General features: G+C 39.8%; 2 protein-coding genes across 2 annotated transcripts in view; one reads left to right on the forward strand and one right to left on the reverse strand.

Moving 5' to 3' along the window:
• On the forward strand, nt 1-8,182 carry LOC148300471 (uncharacterized). Its single transcript, XM_088274707.1, has 2 exons — nt 1-82; nt 2,819-8,182. The coding sequence occupies exon 2, from the start codon at nt 2,828-2,830 to the stop codon at nt 8,075-8,077; it is 5,250 nt and encodes a 1,749-aa protein (XP_088130833.1). The 5' UTR covers nt 1-82; nt 2,819-2,827; the 3' UTR covers nt 8,078-8,182.
• spel1 (DNA mismatch repair protein spel1) overlaps nt 8,175-18,287 on the reverse strand; it is a 24,093-nt gene continuing 13,980 nt past the window's right edge. The window contains exons 11-15 of the mRNA XM_088274708.1: nt 17,959-18,171; nt 16,244-16,476; nt 15,080-15,171; nt 11,804-12,026; nt 8,175-9,020 (exon numbers count right to left, since the gene is read on the reverse strand). Coding sequence (XP_088130834.1) covers nt 8,778-9,020; nt 11,804-12,026; nt 15,080-15,171; nt 16,244-16,476; nt 17,959-18,171 — 1,004 coding nt within the window. The 3' untranslated portion in view covers nt 8,175-8,777. The remainder of the gene's footprint in view (nt 9,021-11,803; nt 12,027-15,079; nt 15,172-16,243; nt 16,477-17,958; nt 18,172-18,287) is intronic.

The raw sequence follows: 18,287 nt of genomic DNA on the forward strand, positions 1-18,287 counted from the left end.
ATTGCTAGAGCGAATGTCGGAGCACCAGTGTGCCGTGTAAGGTTTCTGTGAAATAGTTTTGAAGCAAGATACAAGTTTAACAGTGAGTATTTTATGCAATCTTTTAAAAAATTAAGACATTTTCTTGGGTTTTTGTTTTCTTGCGATCCCGGTTTTTTAGAGAGTGGTTAAGAAATAATTATCGCAAAATTAGTCAATTTTCAAAATGCCACAACTAGGAAGATTTATCTATTTATAATTTATCGTACATATATTAACAAATTATAATAATGTTTCCTCATTGGGTTTTCCCATACCGAGGGCACATTTTACAATACTTATTTACAAAGCTATATGAAATAAAAAAGGGTTCGCCTCCGTAGTGTAACGGTCAGCACGCTCGACTACCATTTTGGAGGTCCTGGGTATGATTCCCAAGGGGGGAGGGTCAAATAAATATAAGTGATTTTTTTCACTCTTAATATTTATTCAATATTACCCTGGACTGGTACCTGAAGCGGAGGGATGATTACCTTTCTTTCATATGTTAACGATTAAGATAACACTGCGTTTATATGATGCAGTGCCCTATGCACCATTGGGGTGCGGATAAGGGTTTGAAGAAGGAAGAAGATTAATAATAAAGGGTTGTTGTTTTGTAGTAATTTTCCCTTGAATTTTAACTTAAATGTAGTATTGGAAGGGAAAGGCAAAAGGTTTATTTTTATTGAACGAAAGCCAGAGTTATGCAGGTATCACTTAAGTTTGGGTGCTTGCCAAACAATTTTTGGAATGGAATATAATAAAAAAAGGTTGATTTTATGTATGGCACTTTTTTGGACAAGGTGACTAGTCTGTGGCGAATAGTCAAAAAGTCATAGTGGAAAACCATGACTCCACGCATAGTAGCAAGTATGGCTTGAAAGAAGAAATCAAGCTATGTATTTTTTTTAAATGATAATATATCGCTCACTCCTTTCAACAACGTCACACTTTCACACGCTAGTTAGTTCTGGAACAAAACTTACTAAACGCAACCGTCTGTGGTTGAGTTTAGTAAGTTTTTTTCTTTTAAATTACCAGAGACCTTTATGAAATGTATGCAAAATTCTTTATTTTATTTTAGAATTTAGCAGAAAAGTTACATCAAGTTATATTCACATACGAGTATTACTAAACAAGAACTTATACTGTTGCAATTACAAAATTCCACATTTCGCTTACTCCTTTTAACAACGTCATATATCAAGAATCGTCAATTTTCAGTTGTGCATGTTTTCGTAATGCCCAGAAAATGTTATATATCCCAGCAAAAGAGGCGTATTTTTAACTGAATATTTACCCGCTACAGGGCAGAAAGTGTTGTTTTGGCATTTTGAAGAAAAGGAATTGTTTAATTATTTTTTTAACTATAATAAATATTTTTCATATGGAGAAAAAACATTCAGGTTTTACATAAAAAGATCTGTTGCACAATAAAAAGTTCAATAAGTGGCTTGGTATTTATTTTTAATACATTTCATTATTGTATTCTCAAACTTTAAAAATGATCTCCTGAAAAATAAATTTTTTGAAGACGTTGTTGAAAGGAGTGAGCGATATATAAACTAAGCACAAAAAATAATTAAGATTTCCGTGCAAATTGTGTGCGAGACGGTTCACTATAATAAAAATAACTTTATAAAGCTAATCAATCAGAGAGAGGTTAAAATGTCACAATTATTTGCGATATGAAAGAAAATATTCATAGGTATATACGAGAATAAAGAAATATGTCACTTATATGAGCATATACTGAAAAAAAGGATGATGATTTTTTTTTTAACTATCCATTTTTGGAAGTGTGAAAATAAATTTAGTCAGGCTTGAAACAAGACTTTTTCTTATCATACTCTCAACATATACGAAGTCTATTGAGTTGGGAATATTACATATGGATGTCTGGGCATTAACAAAGCTTACAACCTGTTATTATTGGCTTTAAGCCCTGTTAACAGATGGTTAAATTTTGGAAAGTTATATAACTGACATAAGGTCGCCATCTTGGTTTTTCTGTCGCACTCTTTTTTATCGACAGAACACTTTTTAAATAAAAAAATTCTAAAAAGGAATACGTTCCTTTACATATGCATATAAATTAAAACTAAACTTCAATTGAAAAGATCAAGAGCATTTTTGGATTAAAACTTCATTTATGACATCTATTGTTGAAATGAATAATTTTTTATAGACCTTCATGTATGTAAGATTCTTTCCTGATTTATTTCTCACATTCAAAATATGATTCTCAATTTTAATATACTTTATTACACCAGTTTTTATTTACAATATTTTGAATGCATCCAAACTTTTGTTCACGAATGCTGGATTTGTCGATAAAGTTTTTCATGATGTAAGTTTTCCTATTTGTCATATTAATTAATTCGCAACTCATTATTTATTGACTTGGCGTTCAATTTGTAGAACTCCATTTTAATTTATGTATTAATTTTAAATCAAACACAGATTTTTTGAGTCTACTAAGTTGTATTTTATTAACAAAAAACACATAAAAAATTATATTGTGACAATTATTTCGCCTTGTTAGGGCATTATCAAACGAATGTTAGGGCATTATCAAAACGAATGACATTCGTTTGATAATGCCCTAACAAGGCGAAACAATTGTCACAGTATAATTTTTTATGTGTTTTTTGTTAATAAAATACAACTTAGTAGACTCAAAAAATCTGTGTTTGATTTAAAATTAATACATAAATTCGCAACTCATTTGAATCGTAATGATTTTACTGAAAACATTCATGGAAAGTACAATAACCACTTCAATTGTTAATTTCAGAGTGTCAAGATGAAAGCCCTCCTACTTTTGCTGTTACCGCTGGTGGCAGCTGATCTCTACAAAGAAACACAAAACTTCCAATACTCTAGAACTGGAGACGGAGAGGAAAAGAAAGGGTTCTACGGGTCGCAAAGTGGAAACATGGGAGGCAACTTCGAGGTGTCACACAACATGGACACTGTGGCGCAGAGGCAGATGAAGGGGCTCGTCCATCAAGTGGGGAGCCAACTGGGACTGGACCCCGACGCCATCGGGACGGGTGCGATAGACAAACTAGGGCCGGGAACCGTGTACGGATCGGCTTCTTCCCGAGGCACCGCTTATGGACTGAAGGGCATCGACACCGAAACCGGTGCCATCGGGGGAGGAAGGTACGGCTCCGAGTCAAGTCGTCGCGGAGCCCAGGGCTTCGGCACGCAGCAGCGGGAATTCAGCTCCACGTACGGGACCAGAGCTACGGGACAAAGGGTTTTAGGAAGCACCTACGACGAGAATCTATCGGGACACGACTCGGAGGTCGCCAGCGGGGTAACTTCACAGTCCGGCATGAGACAGGCCGGATCGGGAGTAGCGGGCGGCCGGTACATTACCGGGAGCAGGAGATATCAAGCGGGCAGTGGCTATCAAGCCGCTAATTCGCATTTAGGGGAAACAGGAGCGATATACGGAACCGACAACACTGAAGGCCAGGTCCCCCTGACGGGAGTCAGGCAAGTCGGTATTAATACAGGGGCCACGGGAACTCAATACGCCGGAGCTACGCGAAGGCAGTATGCCGGGGCTGCAGGAACCCAGTACACGGGAGCTGCTGAAACCCAGTACACGGGGGGCGCCGGAACCCAATACACAGGAGGTGCGGGAACACAATACGCAAGAACCGGGGAAACTCAGCACACCGGGAGCGGTTCTAGGTATCGAAGCGGTTCCACAGCTTACGAACAGTCCCATAGATTTGCAGCGGGAGAAGCCGATAGCCAAACGGGACAAACTGTCGTCAGACCCGTTTATGTCAGACCCGGAAGCACCGTCAGGTTGACAGTCGCTCCTAACCAAGGACCCGTGAGAATACCTATTACCGTGAGGCCGGGATACACCCAACAGAACATCGAATACGACGCCGCTGCGCACAGTGAGAGCGATATCAACATTGAAAATCAAAGAGCCGTAGTTGAAGACGACGAGACACTCTATGAGGAAGGTGCAGATTCGTACGCTCATGCCGGAGGTGCCTCAGCGGGCAGCCACGCGGGAGGTGCAGTAGCGGGCAGCCACGCCGGAGGTGCCGTCGCGGGCAGCCACGAGGGAGGTGCGGCGGCAGGTAGTCACGCGGGAGCCTCGACCAGTAAAGGGTACCAGTCCTCGTATTCTTACCATAAGGAGTGGGAAAAAACCGCTGCTGCGGAGAATGGCGGAGTGCAGTTAACTCCCGGCTTAACAAATATCGGCAGGCCGACAGACATGGGCGCGGTGGCACAATCCAGAGACAAACTATTGGTAGCGGGCGTGGAGTTGGAGTCTCAAGGTCACGGCTCTACCGTATACAACAGCGGCAGCAGGGTGGCCTCTACCGGGAGACGGTACGGGGGCTCTCAGCAAACCTACGCAGAGGCTCGTGGGCAGGCTCCGCAAGCAGCGTACAATGCCGACTTATCCGGGCAACTCGCCGCAAATACTTACGATCGAGAAGCGATCGACGGTGGCCATTCGGTGGGATCAGCAGGAAGCCGAGTTATTTTACCGCAAAACCGGCCCAAAAGTTATCAGTCATCTTACTCATATCACAAATCATGGGAGAAACACGGAACCCCTTATGCGATCGACCCCGTGACTGGAGCAATCCCCGAATCGGGCGCATTGACCGGCCATAATAGCGAGATGCAGAATCAAGATCAACTAGAAATGGAAACGCACGGTTCGAGGTATGGAGCGAGAACTGCAGCGTCGAGCGTGGCAGGAGCTCAGGGCCACGACTTGTCGCAAATGGGGGCGCACGGGTCACGGTACGCCGCCAGTCAGAGAGCCGCATCTTCCGGTCACACCGCGGGCGCTCAGTACGAAGGTGCATTTGCTAACAGTCAAGCGGGAGCGTCGCAAACCGACGCGCTCAGTGCCGACATGGCGATACTGCAGCAGAAATTGAGGGATCAGATGAAGGCCGTGTGCACCGATTGCGGGACTGGTAAAACAAAGGGATACAGCGCGCAATACTCCTACAGCGCTCAGAGGAGCTACGGAGGAGCGGCCGATGCCCATGGTCACGATCAAGCTGCGTTGGCCGATGACCCCAGAGACCAATACAGATATAAAAGAGGAGCGTACGGATGGGATGCGTCAACCGACGATTTGGGGCAACAGACGCAGGATTTTGGACAACTTACGGAAGATTTAGGCCAGCAAACGGAGGATCTGGGACAGCAAACTTATGCGTTTGCGCACAGTGATGCGAGTTATGGTGGCTCTTCGAAGCTCCAGTTAGGGAGTGCAAAGGACCAGGATGCCGATGAAGGGCAGCAAACAGAGGATCTGGGACAGCAAACGTACGCATTTGCGCATAGCGATGGGAGTTACAGTGGCTCTTCAAATCTCCAGTTAGCGAGTGCAACGGACCAGGATGCCGATGAAGGCCAGCAAACGGAAGATCTGGGACAGCAAACTTATGCATTTGCGCACAGTGATGCGAGTTACGGTGGCTCTTCCAAGCTCCAGTTAGGGAGTGTGATGAACCAGGATGTGGACGAAGGCCAGCAAACGGAAGATCTAGGTCAGCAAACTGAAGGGTTTTCAAGTAGTGCTATGAGCTTCAGCCATAGTGCATCGAATCTCCAATTGGGAAGTTCCATGCATAAAAATGAGCCATTTGGCCGAGCAGATGGGGGACATTCGTACGCATTTGCACAAAGTGTAAGTCATAATGTTCAAAGTCCTTATTTATATACAGGAAGTATGAACAGTCAGAATGAACAATTAGGGCAGCCGACAGAAGATTTAGGACAACAAACAGAAGATTTGGGGCAGCAAACACAAGATTTTGGAGAAAGTGACACATTCACACAAAATCACCGTAACCCTAAATTACAGATAGGAAGTGCGCTAAATCAACATGTTCATTTGGGACAGGAAACAGAAGATTTGGGGCAGCAAACACAAGATTTTGGAGAAAGTGACACATTCATACAAAATCACCGTAATCCCAAACTACAAGTAGGAAGTGCGCTAAATCAACATGTTCATTTGGGACAGGAAACAGAAGATTTGGGGCAGCAAACACAAGATTTTGGAGAAAGTGACACATTCATACAAAATCACCGTAATCCCAAACTACAAGTAGGAAGTGCGCTAAATCAACATGTTCATTTGGGACAGGAAACAGAAGACTTGGGGCAGCAAACACAAGATTTTGGAGAAAGTGACACATTCACACAAAATCACCGTAACCCCAAACTACAAGTAGGAAGTGCGCTAAATCAACATGTACATTTGGGACACCAAACAGAAGATTTGGGGCAGCAAACTCAAGATTTTGGAGAAAGTGACACATTCACACAAAATCACCGTAACCCCAAACTACAAGTAGGAAGTGCGCTAAATCAACATGTACATTTGGGACAGCAAACAGAAGATTTGGGGCAGCAAACTCAAGATTTTGGAGAAAGTGACACATTCACACAAAATCACCGTAACCCCAAACTACAAGTAGGAAGTGCGCTAAATCAACATGTACATTTGGGACAGGAAACAGAAGACTTGGGGCAACATACTCAAGATTTTGGAGAAAGTGACACATTCACACAAAATCACCGTAACCCAAAACTACAAGTAGGAAGTGCGCTAAATCAACATGTACATTTGGGACAGGAAACAGAAGAGCTGGGGCAACAAACTCAAGATTTTGGAGAAAGTGACACATTCACACAAAATCACCGTAACCCCCAACTACAAGTAGGAAGTGCGCTGAATCAACATGTTCATTTGGGACAGGAAACAGAAGACTTGGGGCAGCAAACTCAAGATTTTGGAGAAAGTGACACGCCAACTCAAAATTATAATAATCCCAAACTACAATTGGGAAGTGCAATGAACCAGGATGTGCATTTGGGACAGGAAACGGAGCGAGTTAACAAGCCGCGAAAGAAAACCGAAAGTAATATCGAATTTGATGATAGTAGATACACGGGAATACAAGTACCGAGTATTTTACAAGATAATGAATTATTTGGCAAGCAAATTGGCGGCTTGCCGGACATTACCTTCAAACCGTGTCCCGTGGGAGCGAGTCACTGTCAGGTGGAAGGCAGGCCGGCTCCTCGCGGTGACCAGCAAGAGCCAAACACACATCGGACTGATCAAAATAGAAAGCCGGTTCTACGCCCGTTTGGAGGATTCAAAACATCCACGGAAAGGAATTTTCGCACTCACAACACGTTCAGCGAGCAGAACAAATTGTATAATAAAGTAACGGAAAATGAAAACAATTACGGAGAAATGAAAAAAGAGCACGATGTAAATGCAGATATCGATGGACATCTCGCTGAAATTTTACAAGTTCTAGGCACTTCCACATTTCACAACGATAACCACAATACGGAATCGAAGTTAGACACGTTACACCAAAACGTAAATAAGGAATCAAATGACAAAGATAAACCTGGTGTTGATATTGAATTTGACGGAAATTTAGGATCTTTAGACCAACAACAAACGTATAAAAATACGGACTGGGAACAACACACTCTTCTGGTCGAAGAACCGCAGTCTAAACCCCTCACCAGCCATTCTTACGTCGCTCCGCAGGAAGAGGAACACGGAAAAAGCTTTTTAGATTTATACCCACCCCAAACTAACCAGGATGCCGAAACAGAGATAAAGCCAACATCGGCCACATACGATAATGACAAGGTGCATCATCACCAAATCAACCCTCACACCTCCGCCGCCCAAAGCCCAGTGGAGCCAGAGATAGACGACGGAGGCCAGCAGACCCTGGAAACCCAGTGGACTCTGGACAGCGATGTTCAAATAACCCAAGACAATCAACACACCAGTCTCTATACGGGAAGCAACACGCAAAATACCTATCCTCTCCCGGCCAAGCCGGCAGAAAAAAACGACTATGTCGTCAGCCAAGAGAAGGCAAAAGATGAAATTATCGATCCGCACAACACGCAAGTCGTGGAAGTCACCAGTACAGCGAAACCCGGCTTCTGGGAGAAGGTCGGTCTGGGCAAAACTAAAGAAAAGGTTAAATCTTGGTTCGGTTAAATTTTAAGAAAGGATAAAATTATGTACATATATTATTTAACCAATTATACATTTTAATATTATGTATTTAAGATTTTAAAGAAGAAATAAAAGAAACTTTTTTTTTATAAGTGTGTATTTATTCATTTTTCTTTCAACACATTTCCGCATCCAATGGTGTACAGGGCACTTCATCGTATCAATGCAGCATTATCTTGATTGTTAATTAAATGAAAAATAAAGAAGTAATAATAAAATTAGCTATATAAAGGTGGAGACGGACCGGAGCATTTCGTCGTAACATCGCTCGCGGCGAGGATCCGAAACTATGGATGGAGCGCTCGGCTCGCTGTACTGACTGCCTGAATGCTCGCATCGTAACGTGTTACGTTACGATGAAATGTGGAGATCAGTCTCCACCTTAACTGGTAACTCTTAGGAATGACTCATGTTTTTAAGTAAAATAATAAATCGATGTTATGTTACATTTTTTAGAGTAAAGTAAGGATGACTCATGTTACAGTATTGAAAGTAAAGAAAGGAATGACAATTTAAAAAAAATAATGTAACAGTTTTTAAGGTAAAATAAGGTATGACTTATTTTATAGTTTTCCAAGTAAAATAATAAATCACTTATGTTACAGTTTTTAAAGTTAAATTAAAAATTACTTATGTAACAGTTTTTGAAGTAAAATCACTTGTGTTATGTTTTGAAAGTAGTCTATGAATTAATGATCATTCTGATATAGGGATTTTCATTGGTGGAGATTCGTTGTGCGAGGGTCTGGAGTTCACTCGTTATTTCGGAATCGGAGAGATGATCCAAGTCTATCTGTCTGCACGCCTCCACAAACTCCTTCATAGTGTCCTCCGCTTCCTTCTTGACCTCCTCTTTATTGGCGATCCTGACGCTTTCCATATCCAGCCGATGCCCTTCCAGCTGGATCTGCTTATTTTTTGCATACTGTAAAAAAAGTAATTAAAAACATTTTAAAAGGTGAATTTTTTTTCATCTGTCTCAAAGTGTGCAACATTAACCGGTTCGCTGTCACAAGCGCGCTAATGCGCTCTCCAATTCCGTGCTCGCCAGGCCGGCCCCACAAAATGAGCTCTCCTTTGAGCTTGTGGCAAGCCAATATCGAATCCAAAGGGAATATTTTTTTAATTAGAATATATAGAGACATCTATAAGGAAGATCAAGATATACTAAAACATTACAGTTTACCAATATTGTCAAAGTTACAGTCATCTTTCTAAAAGCTTTCACAGACAGTCAATATGTGTCTCTGATACAGGTTACCGATTACAGTTTTTTGAAATGACTATATTTTCATGGAAGATTAACATTTATTTTAATCCTTTTCTAATATAAGTTAAGATAAATAAATAAATAAATAAGCATAATGGAAAGATTGATAAAGACATAGAAAGGAGAGTGAATGCTGGGAACAAAGTGAATGGTGCACTGAAATCAGTTATAGCAAATAAAAACCTATCAGCGGAAGCTAAACTGGCAGTGCACAACGGAGTCCTGGTTCCAACTCTAATGTATGGAAGTGAAACATGGAGTTGGCAAAAGAAGGATGAAAGTAGACTGAATACAGTCAAAATGCGATCTCTCAGAAGAATGTGCGACAAAACGATGTATGATAGATGTGCGAATAAAGAAATAAGGAAGGAATGCAAAGCTGAGATAAGCATTATCCATAAAATTAAGAAAGGTGTGTTGAGATGGTTTGGACATGTGGAACGAATGAGTGAGGAAAGAACGGTAAAACAAATTTATGAGGCGAATGTTAGTGGGAAAAGAAGCAGAGGAAGACCGAGAAAAACATGGCACGATCAGGTATGCCAAATACTTGAAAGTGGTCAGGTTAGGAGTCGTAACAATCGGCGGGTATGTATGAGGAGATACATGAACGTGGAAGAGGCGAAGAATGTTTGCAAGGACAGAGTGGTGTGGCGCTCTATTCTGTCTGCCTACCCCTGCGGGGAAGCGGCGTGGTGGTTAGTTAGTTAGTTAGTTAGTTATATTGAGCATATTTTATAAACACAGTTATATTCTTCTACATTCGCTCATTCCTTTCAACAACGTCATATATAAAAAAAAACTTTTTCAGGATATCGTTTTTTAAGTTTAAGAATATAATAAAATGTATTAAAAATAAATATCAAGCCACTTATTGAACTTTTTACTGTGCAACGGATCTTTTTAGGTAAAACCCGAAGGTTTTTTCTCCATTTGAAAAATATTTAGTAAATTAAACAAAAACAATTAAACAATACCTTTTCTTCAAAATGCAAAAACAAAACTTTCTGCCCTGTAGCGGGTAAATATTAAGTTAAAAATATGCCTCTTTTGCTGGGATGTAGTACATTTTCTGAACACTCCGAAAACATGCAAAACTGAAAATTGACGATTTTTTGATTTATGACGTTCTTGAAAGGAGTGAGCGATATGTTAGGTAATTTTTCATAATATCTTTTATATCTGTATACAAAAAAAAAACTTTTTCTAGGTTTTATTTATGCTAAAAACATCACGGTCTGCTGGGTACGGCCATATTAACCGGTTAACTGCCGGCAGGTACATGTATGGCGGTGCCTAGCACGCCGCGAGTTTTACGACAAACAAATAAAACCTTCGAAACATATTGTTATTAAAAATGTATTTATGTTTATTTATAAAACTTGTCAAATAAATGAAGAGCGCGCCAGTCGTTCAGTCATTTATCCATAATCATAAAATTAATTGTTCATGGTGCAGGGTTGTCACAAAATTTGTCATAGAAAATATGAAAACTTAATTATATGCAAAAGTAATATATTATTAGATTAAAACCAATATTTTTAGCTTTTCCACTTTATTTTTATTTGACCAGCGACCGGGTTTCGTCGTTACAGACATCATCAGACTGGTGGGAGGCTATACAAATTGTTATGTTATATATAAAAGAAGGCAGGAGTTGATAACCATGATTTGATATAATTTTATTGAGAAATTAATTTAATTTGAGTGAATTTAAGTATTGTATGATATTAAAAATATTTTTTATAATATTTGTATAGCCTCCCACCAGTCTGATGATGTCTGTAACGACGAAACCCGGTCGCTGGTCAAATAAGAATAAAGTGGAAAAGCTAAAAATATTGGTTTTAATCTAATAATATATTAAAAATGCAATTCCACCACGTTGTGTCAGTGGATAATATAAATCTATTATATGCAAAAGTAATTGTTTATGTTAGTTTAATATTAAAAGTATACACACACACACACACACACACACACATTGATTTAAAAAATTTAAAATTAAAAATCATCAAAATCGACACTAAAATCACTGTCATCAGATTCGGCAGTGACGGCAACTCGGGGATTATTGGACAACCCTGAGCGCCATTAGTTGTTTCGACGACAAAGCTCTCTTTAATTTACTTTTAAAGTGGTAAAAACAAATTCTGTTTCAATTCTAAGTATGCAAAGATATTCTTAATAGATGGCACTATGCGTTTAATATATTAGTACATTTAAAAAAATTGATTTTCTTTAGTAAAAACGGCGCCTTTTTTTTAAAACGGCGCGTCTTAAGACGTAATTTTTGTATGAGCGGCGCTCAGTTCACAGAAAATTATGCATCTTCAGACGCTCTTGGCAGTTAACCAGTTAATACCCTCCGGCATTGAAAGGGCTAAGTTGGCCCGGAGATGCAGTATTGGCCCAAGCGGGCTCAGCGGGGCCGTTACCTGGATGACGCGCGGGGGGAAGTCGGCCATCTCGGCCACGTGGATGCCGAAGCTGCGGTCGCACACGCCCGCCTGCACGCGGTACAGCAGCACGAGCTGGCCGTCGCGAGTGGTGGCCGAAACGTGCTGGTTGGTGACGGTGGGCAGCAGCTGCTCCAGGCGCGTCACCTCGTGGAAGTGCGTCGCAAACAGGCAGAACGCCTTTGTCTCCCGGGCAAGGTGCCTGCAAACACAATGTTATCTTGATCGTTAACACACGAAGGAAAGGTGATCAGCCCTCCGCTTCAGGTACCAGTCTAGGGTAATATTGTATAAATATTCATTCATTCAAACCCTTATCCGCATCCCAATGGTGCATAGGGCACTGCATTATATAAACACAGTGTTATCTTGATCGTTAACGCACGAAGGAAAGGTGATCAGCCCTCCGCTTCAGGTACCAGTCCGGGGTAGTATTGAATAAATATTAGAGTGAAAAAATCACTTATATTTATTTTACCCACCCTGGGAATCGAACCCGGGACCTCCAGAACGGTAGTTGAGCATGCTGACCATTACACTACGGAGGCGGACAGTACTATCAAAATACTATAAACTGACATTTTAACCTTCCCCTTACTGTGCCAAAAAATTCACGCATTCCGGTGCTGTGTAGTTAACGATTTAAAATCCGTAAAAAATAACATTTATAGATACATAATCGCCTAAATATATTATATTTGAAGTCAAAAGTGATGTTTATTGAAGTTCGATAGCTGAAAGTGCGCTCACAAAGCAGCGAGACAACCGCCTTGGTTGGCTGCCCGAAAGCTACTACCGACTGCAGCGCATGCTACACGCAAGTCTCGACTCGGTTCATTACTAGAAACACAACTGAGAACTGAGATGGCGTATCTCGCGTTCCGATATAACCAAGTAAAGTAAGAGTGAGATGTGAATAGCATCGCATAATGTTTTTTTTAGCGTGGAATATACCCGCGTCATTCATCGGCACTTGTTTCATAGTATTCTACAACTTTTTTTTTAAAATTCCGAATTCGCACAAAATATCTCTAAAATAAGAGGTAATTGTTACAATTTTTTTTTCATTCATTGCGCAAATGCATTATGGAGGAGTACCTTAAATCTGAGTTTATAATTTATTACATTTATGAGATATTACAGTTATTACAAGCAATGTGTACTAGTTACACATCACCGGAAAGGAAGGGTTAATGTGACGAATATTTTTTTCTCTCTGGCTCCATTCCAACTTATTATCTTTGTAGACTGTTGGGGTCAGGTCTCCTCATCCTCAGGTTGTAGGTCCTTCTATCATATACATCGTCACCTAGAGCCATGTCTTCAAATCATCTTATCTTTCTGCAGCATCCATTAATTTTTTGTGTCTTCCTCTTTTTGTTTTTATATTTAAATTTATTTTCATATTATTTTTTGACATCTCATCAAAGATGAAGAAGAATATGGAAGTCTGGGCATTTACGGGGCTGACGACCGTCATGACCAACAACACTCAAAATGTTGTAAATAAATTGTCTGGTCTAATTATAAGCTTAAGTGATAAAAATGAAAATGGTATTTTCTGGCGTATCTCATGTGTGTGATTGAAATCCAGGATTTGGACCTCACATACTAATATAAGAGTTTCTGCTTAATAAAGAGCTTCTTTACATCTCACCAATAGATGTCTTTAGTGAAGTTCTAGTGATTCAAGAACAAGGTTTTCTAAATTGGTTCATATATATAGAACTTCCAAGAATTTGAGTAGTGTGGTTGTCAATAATGGGTAGAATTGGTGAATGTTACACATGTGTAAAGTGATCACTTAAACCAGCCTATGACGGTCGTCAGCCCCGTAAATGCCCAGACTTCCATATTCTTCTTCATCTTTGATGAGATGTCAAAAAATAATATGAAAATAACTCCTGTAATTGGAGATAATCCAGATTTGTGAAAAAGTTTTTGGACACACTCAAAATGTTGTAAATTCAATTTATTTATTTATAATTAGCATACACATTACAAACTAAAATTTAAAGCGTATACATTAACAAAAATCGAAAATAAGCAAGAATACTATTGCTAAAGATGTAGAAGAATCCCGCTTTGGAAAACTCTTTCAGGCACATGGAACAGATCAATATCTAATGAGATATTGTTCAACATAGCGGTAGCTCTTCCTACAGGCATAACCATCGGCAGTTTGGTCCTGTGTATAGGAATGTGAAACAATCTATGCCGACGCTGTCCTAGGTAACTATCGGGACCATACAGAACAATGCTCCGGATAATTTCAGGATTATCGACCATACCGCGCAACAATCGATAAAAATGCGTAATCAAATACACTATTGAGGAAGATCAGTGGCGATCGCTTGGTTTACAATATATTCAGGTTCTCTACGTCCTATGTGCCCATACCATCTCAATTGCCTTTCCTCTACCTTACTATTGATGGCTGTTACAGCCAGGCTTCCATGAATGCGTGAACTTTATTTTGTCTCTAAGGGACACTCCAGCTGACCATCTGAGCATTCGCATTTCGGCAGTTTCTAGTTGCCTAGAGTAGGTGTTATACATCGTCCATCATTTGGTATACGTACTACAATGATATATATTTATTTATTGAATGGCTAAAGCCTTTAACATAATACATATATATATATATATATATATATATATATATATATATATATATATATATATATATATATATATATATATATAACAGTATCTAATATAAAAATACACTAATAGAGAAACAAAAAGTCTTAAACACAAAATAATAATAAAATAACAAATAGTAAGCACTGGTAAATACACGTCTCCTTCACACACTATCAGCGAGCAGCGAGAGAGAGTGAAACACAATGTTTAAATTTATCCATTATAACATGGAAAAGAAATGCTGAGAAAATACAGACTTCAAGGTGGATAACAATATATTAAATAAATCTATACTTTCAAAAGCATTGGCTAACATAGAGAACATGGCATAGTTTACATAATGTGCAAATACTGTGAATACAGATTTTTGCCTCTTTGACGCACGCTAAGCTTTATTTGATTTAGGAGATCAGGGCTGTCCAAAAAATTATTAAGAATTTTATATAACAGGACTAAATCAGTAATTTCCCTTCTATCACAAAGATTTATTAATTTTAGCCGCTTCATTATGCAATTACATATAATCTAACTCAACAATGGGTATATTTAGTTTAAAATTAATGTATCTAAGGAACTTGTGATATACTTATACAGCAACATAAGACTTACTCTGCTATAGCCCAGGCAATTCCACATCCCTCATAAGTAGAAGTTCCACGACCCAACTCATCTATTATGACAAGCGAGTTTTGTGTTGCACTCTGAAAAAAAACATGAGTTATAATAATTTATTTATTTATATCGCTCACTCCTTTCAACAACGTCATAAATCAAAAATCGTCAATGTTCAGTTGTGCATGTTTTCGGAATGCCCAGAAAATGTACTAAATCCCAGCAAAAGAGGCATATTTTAAACATAATATTTACCCGCTATTGGGCAGAAAGTGTTGTTTATGCATTTTGAAGAAATGGTATTATTTAATTATTTCTTTTAATAAACTTAATATTTTTCAAATGGAGAAAAAACCTTCAGATTTTACCGAAAAAGATCTGTTGCACAGTAAAAAGTTCAATAAGTGGCTAGTAATTTATTTTTTAATACATTGTAATATATTTTTAAACTTTAGAAACATTCTCCTGAAAAATCAATTTTTTTGATTTATGACGTTCTTAAAAGGAGTGAGTGATATAACAATTTAAAGGTGTCTTAATTTAACATGAAATATGTATCGTTCTTCCCTTTATATGAAAGAAGATGGAAGTCAGGGCATCCCAGGTCTTCGAGATAGAATCAGAAATGCCAGGATCAGGGAAATATGCGAGATCCAAGATGTCGTTAGGTGGGGAAGGCAACGAAGGAGACAATGGTATGCGCATGTGAAGAGAATTGAACCATCCAGACTCCCCCCCGTCGCACTGTAAGGCCAACACCATGGTAGACGATTCCGGGCAGCGCAGGAGGCTAATCCCTCTTAAAAACAGGCCACAAGGCCTACACCAAGATGAAGAAGAAGGAGAAGAAGAATTTGAATAGATTATGTCATAATAGAGTTTGTCTGCCTCCGTAGTGTAATGGTCAGCACGTTCGGCTACCATTCTGGAGGTCCCGGGTTCGATTCCCAGGGGGGGTCAAATAAATAAAAGTGATTTTTTCACTGTAATATTTATTCAATATTACCCTGGACTGGTACCTGAAGCGGAGGGCTAATCAGCTTTCCTTCATGTGTTATCGATCAAGGTAACACTGCGTTATATGACGCAGTGCCCTATGCACCATTGGGGTGCGGATAAGGGTTTTATTATTGTTAATATATCATAATGCGATCCCCTCACCCGGAGTATGGCGGCCGACTCGATCATCTCCATCATGAACGTGCTGAGGCCGCGCTGCTCGCAGTCGTTGGCGCCCACGCGCGCCAGGATGGCGTCCACGGGCGGCACGCTCGCCCGCTGGCACGGCACGAAGCTGCCCACGTGCGCCAGCAGCACGCACACGCCCACGCTGCGGATGTACGTGCTCTTGCCCCCCATGTTGGGGCCCGTGATGATGCTGAACGTGTGCCCCTCTAGAAAGGAACCAATATCATATCATCAACTCTTCCCTTATGGTGCTAAAAACTTCCGTGTGCACCGGTGATATGTATTTTGTATACTATTTTTTGACATCTCATCAAAGATGAAGAAGAATATGGAAGTCTGGGCATTTACAGGGCTGACGACCGTCAAAGGCTGGTTTAAGTGATCACCTTGCACACGTGTAACATTCACCAATTTTACCCATTATTGACAACCACACTATTCAAATTCTTGGAAGTTCTATATATATGAACCAATTTAAAAACCCTGTACTTGAATCACTAGACTTCACTAGAGACATCTATTGGTGAGATGTAAAGAAGCTTTTTATTAAGCAGAAACTCTTATTTTGTATACCATATGAAAATGTGGTTTAAAAATGGGGAAAATGGTGAATATTCCTAAATGTTGCTTTTTTTACCATAGTTGAAGTTGAAATGTAACAATTTTGTAACGTTAGCTCCGGTATTTATCTAAAAAAGTAGCCGCAATAGTTGGCGTAGCGACACGACGGTCTGCGCACTACTGGCGCAGTAAACACATTACGACAAGCGCGTATAATGACATGAGAAAGATTTGCGTATTGGTGATTTTATCCCTGATTTTTTTCACCAATTATGTATGTATTTCTGTCGCTGCAAATGAATAAATTTATATTGTAATACATAATTACATTACGGAGAAATACAAAAATGCTGAGCTCGTATCTATTATATTTTATATTGATATTCTCATTTGAAAAGTCGAGTTGTTGTAATTACATATCGCTCACTCCTTTCAACAATGTCATATATCAAAAATCTTAAATTTTCAGTTGTGCACGTTTTCGGAATGCCTGCAAAATGTATTATATCCCAGCAAAAGCGGCATATTTTAAACTTAATATTTACCCGCTTCAGGGCAGAAAGTGTTGTTTTTGCATTTCGAAGAAAAGGTATTGTTTAATTATTTTTTTAAATATACTTAATATTTCTCAAATTGTCCGCCTCCGTAGTGTAATGGTCAGCACGCTCGGCTACCGTTCCGGAGGTCCCGGGTTCGATTCCCAGGGGGGTCAAATAAATATTAGTGATTTTTTCACTGTAATATTTATTCAATATTACCCTGGACTGGTACCTGAAGCGGAGGGCTGATCACCTTTCCTTCATGTGTAAACGATCAAGATAACACTGCGTTTATATGACGCAGTGCCCTATGCACCATTGGGGTGCGGATAAGGGTTTTATTATTATTTCAAATGGAGAAAAAACCTTGAGGTTTTACCTAAAAAGATCTGTAGCACAGTAAAAAGTTCAATAAGTGGCTTGATATTTATTTTTAAAACATTGTATTATATTTTTAAACTTTAAAAACATTCTCCTGAAAAATTAAGTTTTTATTTATATTTATGACGTTCTTGAAAGGAGTGAGCGATATGACCGGGATGGGAAGGTTAAATAAGATAATCCAGTTTTTTATTTTTACATTTATACCTCGGTCAAAGTCGACGTCGTTGGGTATGTAGGAGACTCCGTCCTGGAGTTCCAGGCAGGCGTGGCGCAGGCCCGTGAGGCGCAGGGCCCCCGGCTCGAGGTCGGGGCGCACGTACGGCAGCGGCGCCGCGCACGCCACCACCGCGAAGGACACCAGCACGTCCAGCCGCGCCAGGTGCTCCGACAGGCTCCACAGGATCCCCGAGTATCCGGCTGAAGAGCATTATCATTTAGCTATATCTCAACAAAAATTAAGAAGAATATGGACTAGGTTTAACAGACAAAGATAATAAGACTTGTACCTTTTTTTATGTCCATCGTTTGCTAAG

This window comes from Brachycentrus maculatus, unplaced genomic scaffold, assembly GCF_059751285.1.
Source record: "Brachycentrus maculatus isolate JH-2025_06_01 unplaced genomic scaffold, ASM5975128v1 h1tg000711l, whole genome shotgun sequence".
In the NCBI taxonomy this organism is placed as follows: Eukaryota; Metazoa; Arthropoda; class Insecta; order Trichoptera; family Brachycentridae; genus Brachycentrus; species Brachycentrus maculatus.

Excerpts from the sequence above, each read along its gene's own strand:
- LOC148300471 (XM_088274707.1), top strand. The coding sequence starts at position 2,828 with ATGAAAGCCCTCCTACTTTTGCTGTTACCGCTGGTGGCAGCTGATCTC.